This window comes from Nilaparvata lugens, chromosome 9 (genome assembly GCF_014356525.2).
Source record: "Nilaparvata lugens isolate BPH chromosome 9, ASM1435652v1, whole genome shotgun sequence".
Taxonomy (NCBI): domain Eukaryota; kingdom Metazoa; phylum Arthropoda; class Insecta; order Hemiptera; family Delphacidae; genus Nilaparvata; species Nilaparvata lugens.
This window is the reverse complement of record NC_052512.1, coordinates 38602129-38617597: the sequence shown is the minus strand read 5'-3', so window position 1 is coordinate 38617597 and position 15469 is coordinate 38602129. Positions and strand designations below refer to the sequence as shown.

At 34.4% G+C, this 15469-nt stretch overlaps 1 protein-coding gene across 1 annotated transcript in view; it reads right to left on the bottom strand.

Moving 5' to 3' along the window:
* LOC111060208 (very-long-chain (3R)-3-hydroxyacyl-CoA dehydratase) overlaps positions 1-15469 on the bottom strand; it is a 68416-nt gene that overhangs the window by 15293 nt on the left and 37654 nt on the right. The window contains exons 5-7 of the mRNA XM_039435834.1: positions 5426-5573; positions 4431-4535; positions 1893-2020 (exon numbers count right to left, since the gene is read on the bottom strand). Of these exons, the coding sequence (XP_039291768.1) occupies positions 1893-2020; positions 4431-4535; positions 5426-5573 (381 nt within the window). The remainder of the gene's footprint in view (positions 1-1892; positions 2021-4430; positions 4536-5425; positions 5574-15469) is intronic.

The following is a 15469-nucleotide window of genomic DNA, read 5'->3' as shown; positions in this document are numbered from 1 at the left end:
TTCACAGAACTACTGGTAATACTGAGAGTGATGTCCACATAAGCTCTTAGGCTTGTGCGTGGGCAATGAGTGAGAGGGATGATGATGAGAGATGACGACTAGTTTTTAGGTAGACGGGACCGACGGCTTATCGGACGCAGAACTTTTTACCGGGTAAATTGTGAATCGGACAATTTACCACATTTCATGTACCCAGAACGGGCCATTCTTTCTAAACAATTCTTATTAAACAAAATAAGAACAAGAAGTGGCCACTAATATTAATAATAATAACAATAAAAATAATAATAATAATTTATATACCGGTAATAAGAGAGAGTAGGGTTGTATTTGTTCGTGTGTTTGTTCGCATCAAAACATGTCAACTTGTGGATTGCATACCGGAAAAACGGGAATGATTTAGATCTCCAAATTTTGCACATAGATTCTAAAAATATCAATCTCGTGCACCTGGAAACCCAAATTTTAATTTTCCTTCTAGATTTTTCAGAATTAATGTTTGAATTTCATTAATGGTACATTAGATTTCATTAAAAAATTACCAAATCATATGGTCCAAATTAAAAAAGGAACATCTGTTTCTATATTGCTTTCTACCTGAAAAACATAGTTTTGAAACTTTGTTTTCCTGATGCAATGTTTAGGCCTACACGTGGCATGGATTATTAATTTTTCAGCTAGAACAATTTTTGAGACAAAGTGCTAAATAAACGTCTACAGTTTCACCAATGCTGTATCGGCAATAAGAAAACGCATGCAGTTAATATGTCTTTGAATGAAGGTGTTGTTATTTACATAAAGAAATTATATTCTTCCATTTTTATTTAATTAAAATTTCAAAATTATTTGAGCCCTGATAGAATGACTCACTGTACAGTCAGTCGAAAATTTTTATATTGGAATGAGGGGTATTTTGGCAAGCTGAGCAAAAAAAATAAGGTCATATGCACCTTTTCGTTATATCTTCAAATGAAAAATGAGTATTGTGGGTTGTCAAAACTCCCTCTGAAAGGGAAACTATTCAACTTATTCTATCTTTTAGTAAAATAACAATGATCATCCATCCATGTATACTATGATCATCCATGATCATCCATCATCAATGATCATCCATCATCTTCTATACTATAATAAAGGAAAGTACTGGATTATAAACGTAGCCTATACAGGTGTAAAGTATAGGGAAATTAAGATTGACGCATTATCACGTCAGAACTACTGGACTGATTAACTTGAAATTTTGCATATAGATTCTTGCTTAACCGAGGGTGGTTATAGACCAATTTTAAATTCTTCAAGATTTGATTAAATCAAGTTTTCAATTATTTGTCATGCTTCCAGTTTGTATGGAAGCAGCAGAAGATTTCTCTTAAAAGGGAAATTAGAAGATAGGTATGATTGGGGATCCTTTTCGAATGATAAAAACAGGTTTTCCGTCACACCCAAATTTTTTCCGCCATTTTGAATCCAACTTCTTTTTTTAATTGAAAGGTGGTCATTCTGATTCACTTGAAATGCAGCATATAAATTCTTAATCAACCGAGGATTCTTATAGGCCTATTTTGAATTCTTCTAGATTTCATTACGTCAAGTTTTAAGAAAAACCCTTGCGAAACACGGGTTACCTGCTAGTAATAATAATAATAATAATATTCGTATGACTTTTATTGGTGGAAATTTCTACATCGCCTGTACATATATTATCATTTGAGGTCAATGTGCCTTACGACTGTCATACTTCAGCCGGGACCGACAGTTTAACGTGCCCGTCCGATAACACGGGAGTGACCTGTTCAAAAACTTTTGGCTCTGAGCGGGGTTTGAACCCGGGATCTCTAGGTTGCTACGCAAGCACTCTATCCACTGGACCACGGATCACATTGGCCACTAACCTGAGCAAAAGCAATACAAGTGGATCCAGTAGTGTAGCCGAATAGAGGATGCATCACCTCTAGAAACTGAATCAGCTGACAGAACTTCATCACTGTGCCGACTGCTTCATAAGTACCGGACATTGAATCTGCAAAAAGTCAACAGTCACAATTTAGAGAATATTCAGAGAAAGCTACCACTGGACCGTAAAATCCTCAACTATGAGACTTATGCCCGGTTGCAGAGTCGACAAATAATGTCGCCCATAGTTAACAGCGCGGACTTAAATATTTAACTGAACAGGCCAATTTCGTTGCAGAGACGTTCTGTTAGCTATTGCTACTTTGTGCTATTGCTCAGCTGATAGGTAACAGGGCGCCAACAAACAGGGTTTTCCGTTGAAGAGACGAAAACCCTACAGGCAGATGATGTCATCTGAGGCTACCAATAACTAAACGTGCACTAAATTTAAATGCCCAAAATGCATTATAAATCCACTATACATTCGCGCAAAGTGTATTTCAAGGTTATGTTGACTTTTTTGCATGTTCTAAAAGACAGACGAAAATGATTACATTATAATAACGTTAACTATTTGAAACTGTAGACAAAGTGTAAATAAACTGAATGAAATATCATTGACTATTCGAGTAGCTTGGATGAAGATGTAATACAATTTTCAATACTTAATTAAAATAATCATTAGAAATATATCTTGTAAACTGGCTGCTTTGCTTCCAAGATATATCAAAATGCCAGAAGGCAACGGAATAATTCTGGTCCAATTTTTTTTTATTAATATTATACAATAATAAATACACCAGTCACTTATTTCACTTCTACCTCTAATTTTATTTTACTTAATTCATTCATTTAGCTATCAAAAAATCAAACTGAAATAAAACTAAATAAAATCAAACTGAAAATAATTTATTACAAATTATTAATAATTTATTACGATCTTGATTCATAACCTCCAAGCATAAACAACACAATAAGCAGACAGCAGTTTTGTGATAAACAAGCGCCATGATGTGACGTCATCCGACTGGAGGTTTGGAAGAGCTGTTCACAGTGATTCTCTTTCCGTTGCCAATACATTAGTTGGATAGAAGCATACCACGCAAAAAGTGGTATGAGCAGCAGTGTGACTTATGTGTGTGCCTTATCAGAGCCATAGCTAACAGGGGTCTGGCAATCGACTCTGCAACGAACTTCTATTTATGGGTGAGGTGTTAACTAATGGCTCTGTTAGCTATAGGTGACTTTATGTAGCGACTCTGCAACCGGGCATAAACTGTTTATTTTTCTTTAGTGCAATCAATTTTAACTACTAGATGGTGGGAAAATGTAGTAGAGCAGGTGAATTATTATGTACAAGAGTAGACCAGACTGGCACTCGCACGTTGACGCTTTGACGCTCCGCTTCTAGACGCTCAAAAAAAAACAAACCAGCTTGTTCCAAGGTTTTAAGAAATGAATCCGTAAAACTAACGCTGATTTGTTAATCAGCGTTAATGTCCATATTTAACAGACGGACGTGAAACTGGCCCATAAAACTACAAAGGCCTTATAAAAAAATCTGGTGTGGTACACTCACACAACTTTCCTTGCTCATTGATCTATAAGCCTCATTAACGATTATAATTTAGGGAATAACATTATGTCGATTGGCGGCTAAATAATTAAAACTACGATTATACTATTGTGATTGTGTTCAGAGTACATTTTCCTTTGTTTGAATTATGAAATTTGAGGATTTTTTAAAAGTTGTCGAAACAGCTGTTCTACAAATAAAATATCGACATGTGTTCTTTTGAATAAACTGCTCTACCTACCTACCTCACGCACGAGAAGGAGGTTACAAAGTAAATTTCTCAAGGATGGGGTGGACCCCCTGTTAATTTCTCAGGGAGGAAACTCATGCCAGTTAATAGAGCTGATATATAATTATACAGGGTATGCATTTGAAAAAATCGGTCAAGTCATTTATAAGAAAATCGTGATACAAATTTAACAAAATTCATTCTTCTCAGGAATATTGCGGAGCTCCTGCAATTTTCCCAGAAATGAGACTCATGTCAGTTGATAGGGCTTATAAATAGCTATCTAGGGCGTAAATTTGAAGAAAATCGTTAGAGCCGTTTTCGAGAAAACCATGAAAAACATGGTTTTTTAGCCATTATCCGCCATTTTTAATTGAATTTTATTGAATTTCTTATTGTTGGATCCTCATGGTATAAGGACCTTAAGTTTAAAATTTCAAGTCAATCGGTTAATTAGGAATGGAGTTATCGTGTTCACAGACACACACACCCACACACACACACATACCAACACCCAAAAATCATGTTTTTGAACTCAGGGGACTTTGAAAGGTATAGAGAACATAAAATTAGGGTACCTTAAATTTTTTTGGAAAGCAATGCTTTCCTTGCCTATGGTAATAGGGCAAGGAAAGTGAAAAATCACTCTTCCGAGTGAATACTTAAAACTCTTTTGAAATAAGTTTAAGAGCGCAAATACTAGTATGAATGAAACAGTTCTATAATTCTTACCAACATTCTCTTTAGCGTACCGAATCGACATCACAATGAATACGTACATATAGAAGACAAACTGGCTCAGGTTATATAGTACAAGGTAGACCTTTTTCATGTCCTCTGAAACGAAATGAACATATGTTTAGTGATTGGTTATAAGTTCAACAGGTTAAACTACAGAGTGAGTTATAAGAATGGGAACCCATCAATAAATTGAACGTTTATCTATATAATAAGAGAGAGTAGGGTTGTGTTTGTTCGAGTGTTCCTGTGTTCTCATCAAAATATGCCAACTTGTGGATTGCATACCGGAAAAACGTAAATGATTTAGGTCTCCAAATTTTGCACATATATTCTAAAAATATCAATCTCGTGCACCTGGAAGCCCAAATTTCAATTTTCCTTCTAGATTTTTCAGAATTAATGTTCAAATTCATCTATGCTACCTTACATGAAGTTTCATAGGCTACATTGTTGCAGCCCAAAGTGTGTTTTTTTATGAGGAGGTTATAATGCTGTTACAAGACTATCATTTTCGAACGGCCGTGTAGCGCAACGGTAGAACGCTAGCTTAGCATAAATATGCATGCCAAATATCAGATCAATGCAACATTTCGTTATTGAGATAAAAATTCTCAAGTGAAAAAAAAACAAAATGGCAGCTATGAGGATAACCGATGAGTTTTGGACACTTGATATACGACATTTGTAGTTTCCTATCATCCAGGAACAATACCCTGAAATGTTCGACACTACTTCTACTACGTCAGTATTAGTTGAATAGATAGATAATTTAGCAGCCGCTGACCTCCTCTCAAAGGGGTGTATGGACTTGTCAATCATTTAATAATATCTTACATAACATGGAAGGGAAGGGGCCTTTTGCACTTCAAATACGACATTTGTAGTCTCCTATAATCCAGGAACAATGGTCTAAAATGTTCGACACTACTTCTGAGACACTCTGTATAGTGTAAAAGAACAGAATCGAATTTTCAAGAGTTGCCAACCTTTTTTATATCCAAATTCGTCCTTTTTCAATTTCTCGTACAGGTCGGGGTAATCACCATGTATGTCTTGTAATCGCTTATTGCCGTTAATTTCGGGAAGTTGATCTTCCTCTTCCTCTTCTCCACTCTGCCATCGTTCGAAATCAACCTGAAAATTAATTACAAAATCAAATTAGAGTATTTTCGCCACACTATACAGAAAGCAGCTGTTTTCCAGTCCCTACGTAGATCTGAAAGACATTGTTTGCAGGCGACTCTCGTCTGACGTCAGAACAGGTTTCTTTCCGGCCTAGGCCGGAAAGAGTACCCTTTCCAGCCGCTAACATGGAACTAAGAAAGGTGATCAAAAAACAGCTGATCAAAAAACTTTTCATTAGTTGTGTTCATTATTCAATAATTAAAACATTTATAGCCTACTAATATCATCTTATTGTCATTTGAAAGAATAAAAAAGTATAAACTCAACCTTCCACATGATTGAACATCATCTTTTAGGTTATTTAGGCAAATCAGAATAAGAAATAAAAATACTTGGAAAATTTCCTGATATTCAGATTAACTCAGATTTGCTAGAGCTATCACCTTCCACTTCTGCTTTCGGAAGTGCTTAGTAAACAATTATTCTCATATATATATATATATATATATTGTTTATTTTTGTGTGTGGCGAAAAATAGCTTTCGCACCACGGGCAAAAATGTTTTTCCGGCTCTCAATCTTTGAAAACCGATTTCGAGGCGGAAAAAATCTCATTTTCTGCTCTAGGTGCGAAATATACTATTTTCTCCATACTAGAACATAATGAGCTGTTTTTACTTTCCTTGCCCTACTAGTAGGTCTGTGAACAGTAGATCTCGCGCAGTTATAAACCGCAGCCTCCTCATATATTGTCCATCAGAGTAAATCCTGTCTGTATGTCGTGTTGGCGAAATATCGGTGTGAAAAACGGCTAATGGCTGTTGTGGTTCGTGTATCAAAGGTCGAGAGACAATACTATGTTATTTTAGTTATATAGTGCATAAGAATTGCATTCAATGAGGCATGCACCACACATCAGCTAATTTTTTACCAAGTTACATTGAGATATTGAATTTGCATGCGTCATGGCATGCAATTTACAATCCACTCGACAGCTGATTTATGATGAATAACTCTATAGTCTGATTTTTACTCTAATATTAGCGTATGAAGGAGGCTCCCTTTCCTTTTATATTATCCTTGAAATTCGAAATTTCCAAAAACCTTGTATATAAGTCGACGCGCAATTTGTATTGTATTTGTATTTAACGCTGAAAATTGTTCAATATTCATGAATTGCAAGCCTCCAATTGCACTTTACCGTCGCGCTCACTATTGCTATCCTTTATTGTCACGCTCACGCTCACTATTGCTATCCTTTATTGTTGAAGTCAAATGTCCCCGTAATTTCAAATCACTGATTACTTCCTCCGCCTTTTTCAAATCGTATTTCAGAGCATCACCTCGTTTTCTCAAGTTATCATTTTTAAATTTAAGAGACTGAAGCAATCATTACACTGTTTTAAGAATTTGTGAATCTGTTCTGTTCTTGCATAATCTTTGTATGTAGCACTTAAAACAAGCAGTCTTGCCAAGTCTGAGATCATGGACAAATATCCGAAAAGATATTCTTCAAGGGTTATATGAAAGCCTAGTAAAGTCGACGCGCAATTTAAAAAGAAGCATATCTGTCAAATTTCATGAGAATCTATTGCTGCGTTTCGCCGTAAATGCGGAACATTGAAACATATAAACATAAAGAGAAATGCAAAACCGTCTACTTGAATCTTATACCTCACTTCGCTCGGTCAATTACCATAGGTAAGGAAAGTATTGCTTTCCAAAAAAATTACGGCACCCTAATTTCAAGTTTTCTATACGTTTCAAGGTCCCCTGAGTCCAAAAAAGTGATTTTTGGGTATTGGTCTGTATGTGTGTGTCTGTGTTTGTTAATGTGTGTAAGAGTGTATGTGTGTCTGTGTATACAATATCTCATCTCCCCATTAACGGAATGACTTGAAATTTGGAACTGAAGGTCCATGTCAAAAACAGGGGTTTTCGCGACTTTTTCAAAAACGGCTCCAACGATTTTGATCAAATTTATACCTATAAGTCATTGATAAGCTCTATCAACTGCCACAAGTCCCATATCAGTAAAAAATTCAGAAGCAGCGCCCCATCAAAGGTTGATTTTAGATTTCCAATTATCAGGCTTCAGATTCGATTTAAACAAAATATTTCAAGTGGAAAAGATTGGGCATGAAAATCTCTACAATTAATGTTCAGTAACACTTTCACCTAAAATTGAAAATAAGCTTGAAATCCGAGAAAATGTGATTATTCAAATTGAGAACTGTTGGCAAATGTTGATTCTATTAAATCATTCACTATGAAGAGATAGCAGACCTCGTGTGTCTCCAGCGTCATTGTCCTGTCACCAGCTGGCTCAGATCTTTGAGATGCGCGTGAACACTAGCGTCAGGTGATCAATTTTCATAACGGCAAGGAAAGTTGTGTGAGTGCACCACACCAGATTTTTATTTTGAAACAATGAGTTGTTACAGCATTGAAACACTGAATTGTTTCCTCCGGATAAGAGATAAGAGATGTGACTGTATTGTGTTGTGAATTATGATGAGCAATAGATTATTCGAAATTGAAAAACTAATTGCAGAGAATCCGGTATGAAGGGAAATTTATCATGCATATCGCCTGCACGTAATGCAGGTGTGTTTGGAAGGACATAAACAAGTAGCGCCCAGCGGTCAAATGGGAATGATACATGGCTCCCTTACACAGGTACACTGTTCACGTAGTGACGTCATCACTGCCAGTCCCATTATTTGTCCCGCTCTCACTCTCTTTCTCACTCTCTCTCTCCCATACTAGAACTGGTGCAAATACTCTCAGAGTACCTAATCATCGAACCACTATCTATTCCAAATCGTTCCTTGTCAGTGCTTGTCGTGAATGGAATAAACTTCCCAACTCCAGAGATGCATTGAGAGCCGAGTGGGCTTTATCTTGTCTTTGAAAAAGTATCTTATAGAGAAAATGACTGAGTCTGTCCAACCCTAGAGCACTGCATGACAAATATTCTAATCTCCCTTCCTTTCCATTCATTTACCCATTTTCCACATCCCATCTCCATTCTATAGTGAGGTCCACGTTATAATGGCAGTGGATAAAGATGGAAGAATAGCGATGCCAATTCTCTGCATTAATTAATAATATTTCCACACTGTCAAAAACATAATGGGCATCGTTGTGGACCTAGAAAAGGATAGTACCACCGGTTATGTCGAATGATAGACAAGGTTAGCAAAACCAAAGTTGATCAAATACTGTCATTATAACGTAGACCTCACTATACATAATACATATTCATCTTCCCATCTCAAGATTTTCTGTTCTTCAGTATTGTATATTGTCAATATTACTCAATAAATTTCTGAAATTTCAATTAAATCCCACCCTATAACATTTGTTTCATTTATCTCATTTTATATATTAATGCAATATTGTATTCACTATTATTCTATATTTCATTTATTCATTCATCCCATAAATCTAAGATTCAAATCAACTAGTTTGTAACTTATCAAGTGGAGTTTCCAATTTGAACATTACTTCGAGTTATAATTCCCAACAGCTCTAATTCATTACAACCCGGTCGTGTGTTAATGGGGAGGATATTTTATATCCTTCTTAGAGAATCGACAATTATTTGTTGAAACACCACCGATTTATGAAGTTACATCACAATATTATCTAAAGCTATTACCAATTTATTGCTTTTATCATATCAAATGCAGTTCAATAATTATTTTCTTAGTCTATATCATGTGAATTCATCTATAATTTTGCTGTATTGTAAGCTATTCTATATAAGTGTATAAGCCAGTATATATTGTAATCTACATAAATAAAGTACTCAATCAATCTCTCTCTCTCTACAATTTGGTACAGAGTTAGTGGGAAGGATACTTCGAATATTCTTTCCAAAGAATGAACATTGATATGTCCAAAGCTCCGCCAATTTATGTAGATGCATAACAATATTATCTATAGCTAATAGCTATTACCAATTGCTTTTACATATCATATGCAGTTCAATAATAATTTTCTTAGTCTATATCATGTAAATTCATCTATAATTTTGCTGTATTGTAAGCTATTGTATATAAGTGTATAAGCCAGTATATATTGTAATCTACATGAATAAAGTACTCAATCAATCCGTCGAAGAGATAACGGTATAAATGCTTTTCTATAACCATCTGTTGTATAGCAACCATTCCTCCCTATTCGCCTTATCCGTTCAACCTAGACCTCCTGCTAAATTATCTTGCTTCGCTCGCCTGCATTTTCCATTAGATACTTTAAGGCTTGATTGAATCGGCGGTTGATTTGAATTGTGCAGCATTCAGTTGCGTAATTTCCTTTTTTTTATAAAATGGAATGAAAAAATGGAGTGATAAAACACCATTATTAAGAAGATATCATGATCATTTTTGTAATGTAGTCTAGTTATTTCTGTAATTTTCTAAAAAAAGATGAGGAAGTAAGACAATTTTTTTTTACTTTTTTATAAAAATTGATAAAAGATGGAATGATAAAACACCATGACTAAGAAGATAATATAGGGGCACCGAGCTTCGCTCGTTATTTATTTATTGACTTTTGATAAACCGAACACAATTCTTTAAAATGATTGGCACAGCCCAAAACTGATTTTTCCCAAATGTTTATTTATACACTATAAATAGTCCAGAAAGTAGGTTATGTTCCATACACTTGAATTCAGATTCAATTTTCTGTTCAAAAATTTTGAAAACAAAAAAATTATAATTTAGATAATATACTTTTATAATTTAGATAAAGTTGATCATTATTTGACAATTTCAAGTGATTAGTGAGTGTTATTTTGTTATTCAATTTGGTATTTTAATAATAAATTGATAGCCCAGTCAATGAAGGTCCAAAAAAGCAGTTTCGATCCGAAAATTAAATAAATAATTAATGTAGCCACATTCATTGCGAATCCATTGATGTATATTGTTATTTATTTGCGATTCGATTTGACACTGTGGAAGGGGAAACAGTCGACGCGGTACGGCGTGGCTGACTCTCTTCACCATAGTAAAAAGTAAAATACAGTAGTATAGGCCTACTGCTTTCTAAGTTGCATCCTATTCACACTATGGCGCTCGAAACAATCAATTTTGTCTATTGTTTTGACATGCGATGAAACTAATTTTTCACATTTTAATTCTCTAAATTCTCTAAAATCATTTTGTTGTTATATATGTGCTAAATCATGCATTCTATTACAGAAAAAGATATTGTTTGCAACCGATAAAATATTCATACTATTACATAATATAATACATATTCAAAATATGTGTGTATGATCATAATTCTATGCTAAAATTTATCATAAGTTATGAATGTCAAAAACTGAGATAAATCATAGATTACAATAGTGTTAACAGTGGCAATTTCCTGAAAAATCATAGCGTGCAGTGTTTGCTGTTTTCTACAGTTAATATTTTCCAAGCCAGGTTGATCAACCTTCGGTTGAGCCAAATATATATTATGACGGCTGAGGCATAAAAACAATTATACATTGGGCTTGTTGAGTTGAAACTTTCTATGATTCTCTCTGTAAAGTAGCTTATCTTCCGTTCTCACTAGTTGAATCTACATTATTTAGACAGTCCAATATGAAAATTCAGTAGATTCTAAAGATGAAAGCCATGCAAACATACAAATTAAGGAAGAGTAAGCATGCATAAAACGTAGGAAAATCATGAAAGTGTTTCACATTTAACCACAAAGTACCCTACCGTATAAGATTAATTGAAAGATGATTCATCATATTCTATTATTTTTGTTAACACATCGATTTTTCACCTCCTCTCGCATCTTGTCAATCTTTACACAAGGTTGACAGAAGCGTTTCTTTATGTCGATTAATGTTGATTGAAATTGATTTTGATTAGGGCACCAAAAGAATAGATCATTTTCTATTTGAAGCATTCAAATTAAATCTATTGAACATGATTTCTTATGACTTAGCATTCACAGATTTAGTTGGGTGAAGCTATTTGAAAAATGTACCTGATTATCAATTTCATGGTTTTTATACCATTCTAGTTCATTGTGATCATTGAAGGGTTGAAGTGATGAGTTAGTTCAAGTGAATTCTAGTACACAAGTATATTGTGCTTATAATGGGGTCTTCTTTATTTTCTATCGATGTTTTGCTCCAGTAGAGAAAATTTAAAATGTTGGTTTTACATTTTATAAGCTTTATAAATAATATAAATTAACGATAATATAAATTTGATAAGTCCAGTATTAAATTAATCGATGTTGATTTTCATTGTATCGCTTTGTATCAATGTTACTTGCACTGTTTGAAATTCATCACTATTCTCTCAAGAATTATTAGTTTTTTTATGAATTTCATGATCTGAAAATTGAAATTCAAATGCTATTTGAATGACGTTCACATTCCACTGGTTTTTTTTACAATAATTGTTACGTTGAAGAGTGAGGCAATTCAATCCATTTGGAAGTAAAAGGAAATCACAGTGCGATTTGAACAGTGGATAGTAACTTTGAAATTCAGTTGCTCAATTCATTACGGCTTGATACTATCATTTGTAATTATAGTTGATCAGAAATATGCATTGTATATAATATGTTTATATTTCAGTTTGACCAATCTTCTATCACAGTCTCGCTTTCATTCATAAACATGATAATCCTAAATACGTTGATTACCTTAAAGATGTAGCTTATCTTACGTCGAACAATGTACAATACAAACAATTTTCATTAAATTACTATCATGATGATCATTGGAATTTCTGCCTGTGATTGAGAAAAAATCATTTTATGAGCCTTGAGATTCGTACCTAGAAAAAGTTGCATTATTACTAGAAATTTGGTTATTTTTACTATTTATTATAGGTACTGTACATTGATTTTTGTGATTATAGAGATCAACTACTTTATTCTGAATCAGGATAAGGGTAAATGGGATAACATCCATAGTTAAATTTGCATAGCATCAATTTGAAAGCTCTGATAATAATGATTTGAACGGAACTGCGATTCTGGCTTGGTATTGCCTCTTCATGTTCAGTGAGAATAGAAAGCATCAGAGTGATAATTCGTTCTCATAATATGTGATAATATTGGTAACATTTGTTAATATTTGAACCGAATGTGCAACAAATTAATCTACTTTCAGCTTGAAAATTTTCAACTTATCAGGAGTACAGTGTTATATAGTACTCAGGTAGGCCCACCCTTTTATTTTTTTTGATATTTTTTTTACGTGGTCTGATGATATTCATTCCATTATCAAGTGTTTAAATTATAAAGAGTGATGAAACAATATAAAACACAAGAAAAGCTATGAAAAGAAATTTTGAATCTTCATTTTTCACAAAATAAGGATAAGATGAAGGAGTCGGACACATATGTCATGAAACTTCGTTGAAAAACATCAATATCTGAAACTAGAGTTATCAAATTGTGTTACCTCTGACTCGTATGGAGGAGGCACACTTCAAATTAATATAATAAATTATGTGAGCAAACAACGAAATCCTTATTTTTATCATGAGCATGGTTAAATCAAGAAAATTGTAATATTTTTTAGAGTATTGAAAAGTGAAAATCTATATACAGTGCATGTCAAAACAATAGACAAAATTAATAGTTTCGAGCGCCATAGTGTAAATGAGATGCAATGTAGACAGCAGTATTATTCTGTTTACTATGGTGAAGGGAGTCAGCCGCGTCGGCTGTTTCCCCTTCCACAGCGTCAACTTGAATCACAAATACATAACAATATAAAACAATGGATTCGCGATGAATGTGGCTACAATAATTATTCGTCACATTGTTCTTTAAAATTACTTGCTTCGAAGTTAATCGGAGAAAACAAAAAAATCAAATCGAAAAACCCCCAAATTTTTACATTATATTATTCTATCAAGGAAACTGTTCGATTTATTGAGGAAATGAATTCGACTAATATTGTAGTCCTTAATTTAACGAATCGAATGACATATGATAGATTTTTTTCCGGTTACAGAGATAATTGATTTCCAGTTTGCTGTTTACTATGGCTAGGAGAGTCAGTCGCGCCGTTCCGCGTCGACTGTTTCCCCTTCCACGGCGTCAAATCGAATCGCAAATACATAACAATATACATCAATGGATTTGCAATGAGAGTGGCTACATTAATTATTCGGCTCATTTTTCTTTAAAACTACTTGCTTTGAAGTTAATCGAAGAAAACAAAAAAAAAAATCGCAAACCCTCTAAATTTTTACATATATATTATTTTATCAAGAAAACTGTAAATTTTATTGAAAAAATGAATATAACTCATATTGTAGTCCATAATGTAACGAATCGAATGACATATAATAGAACTGTTTCCGATCAATGGGTACAGAGATAATTGATTTTCCGTGATTACCTGCATTTTTCAACTTTGAGGGGGGCTATGGGGGGGAAAGCTCCAAGGGGATTTCTTGGGACTTTTGGGAGAATGACCTTCTGGGAGGATTCTATCGATGGTAAAAGATTCAGCTTTTATTTAATTTTCGGATCGAAAAAACCTTTATTGACTGGGCTATATACATGATCTGACAGACTGATAACAAAGCAACGAACCACTGAAGATAACTTATACGAATTATCCCTGGTGACTATATAATTATCATAGTTGTTTTTCCAGCCTGAATATTCAGTCACCAGTGAAATAAAGATTTTGTATAACTTCTCCTTAGCGGTTCGTTGCTTTGTTTAAAAAAAAACAGTCTATATTTGTTATTTCCGCATTTACTGGGACAATAGATTTTTATGATGATTGACATGTATTTTCTTTCTCGAATGGCATGTCGACACAGCCTATATACTATAGATTTTCGAAATTTTGGAATTCAAGGAAAAAGGATAATAATTCCATAAGAAGGTGCTATTAAGAAGATGATGTAGGAGGTGGTGGGGGATGAGGAAGAGAAAGAGAGGAAGCAGAGGAATAAGGGTAAGAAGGAGTAGTGGAAAGAGCGCCATGGAATGGTGGAGGAGGATGTGGTGGGGTAGCGGGTGGTTAAAAAAGAGGAGAAGTGGTTGGGTTGTGAGTGATCGATGGTGGAAGAGTATGAGGAGGAGTAGGAGTTGTATGAGGAGGAAGGAGGAGGAGGAGGAGGAGGAGGAGGGGATTCAGGAGGGGGTGTTGAAGAAGAAGGAGGAGCAGTTCACTGTTTTATTGAATGACAGAATGGAGAGAGAGAGAGAGAGAGCGAGCGAGAGAGAGAGAGAGAGAGAGAGAGAGAGAGAGAGAGAGAGAGAGGGAGTTAAATAGATGGATATACTTTATTCTTCTACTAGGCTTGTCCCCTATGGTTGCATGGTTACAAATATATTTATTTTTATAATTTACAGAGAGAGAGGGAGAGCAATAGAGAGAATGAATGAATCAATTTAATTTTTGGATATGATTAGAGCTGAAACTTTATTCTCACTCATATCCACAGAACAAGATGCTAGTTTACAAAGCTAGAGCAAAAATTTTTATAAATCTTATGTCTATAATACATCTTCATAAAAAGAGAGACAGTATATTAAGAGAGGGAGAATTTATGTGAACAAATTATAACTGACTTGGACTCACTCTAATCTGTCAGCATCACTTGAATAAGAAGAATTGATGCTATTCATAAGGAATGCTGACAGCCAGGGTGGACTCACATGTGATACAGTATCCCACAGTTTGTATCAATGATTTGCAACGCGTTGCACTGCACCATCTAGCGAGCCAACTTGCAACCACTTTAAGCTTTTTTGTTCCTGATTCCTCGTTGCCTACCTTTTATTTTGGGTATTTAACAGTAATATGTACAACTTAGTTGCAAAAGTGACAACTTATAGGATTTTGTGAGATGTGAAAAACTATTTGAATAAGTTTTTATCATGTTTTTACTGATTATCTTG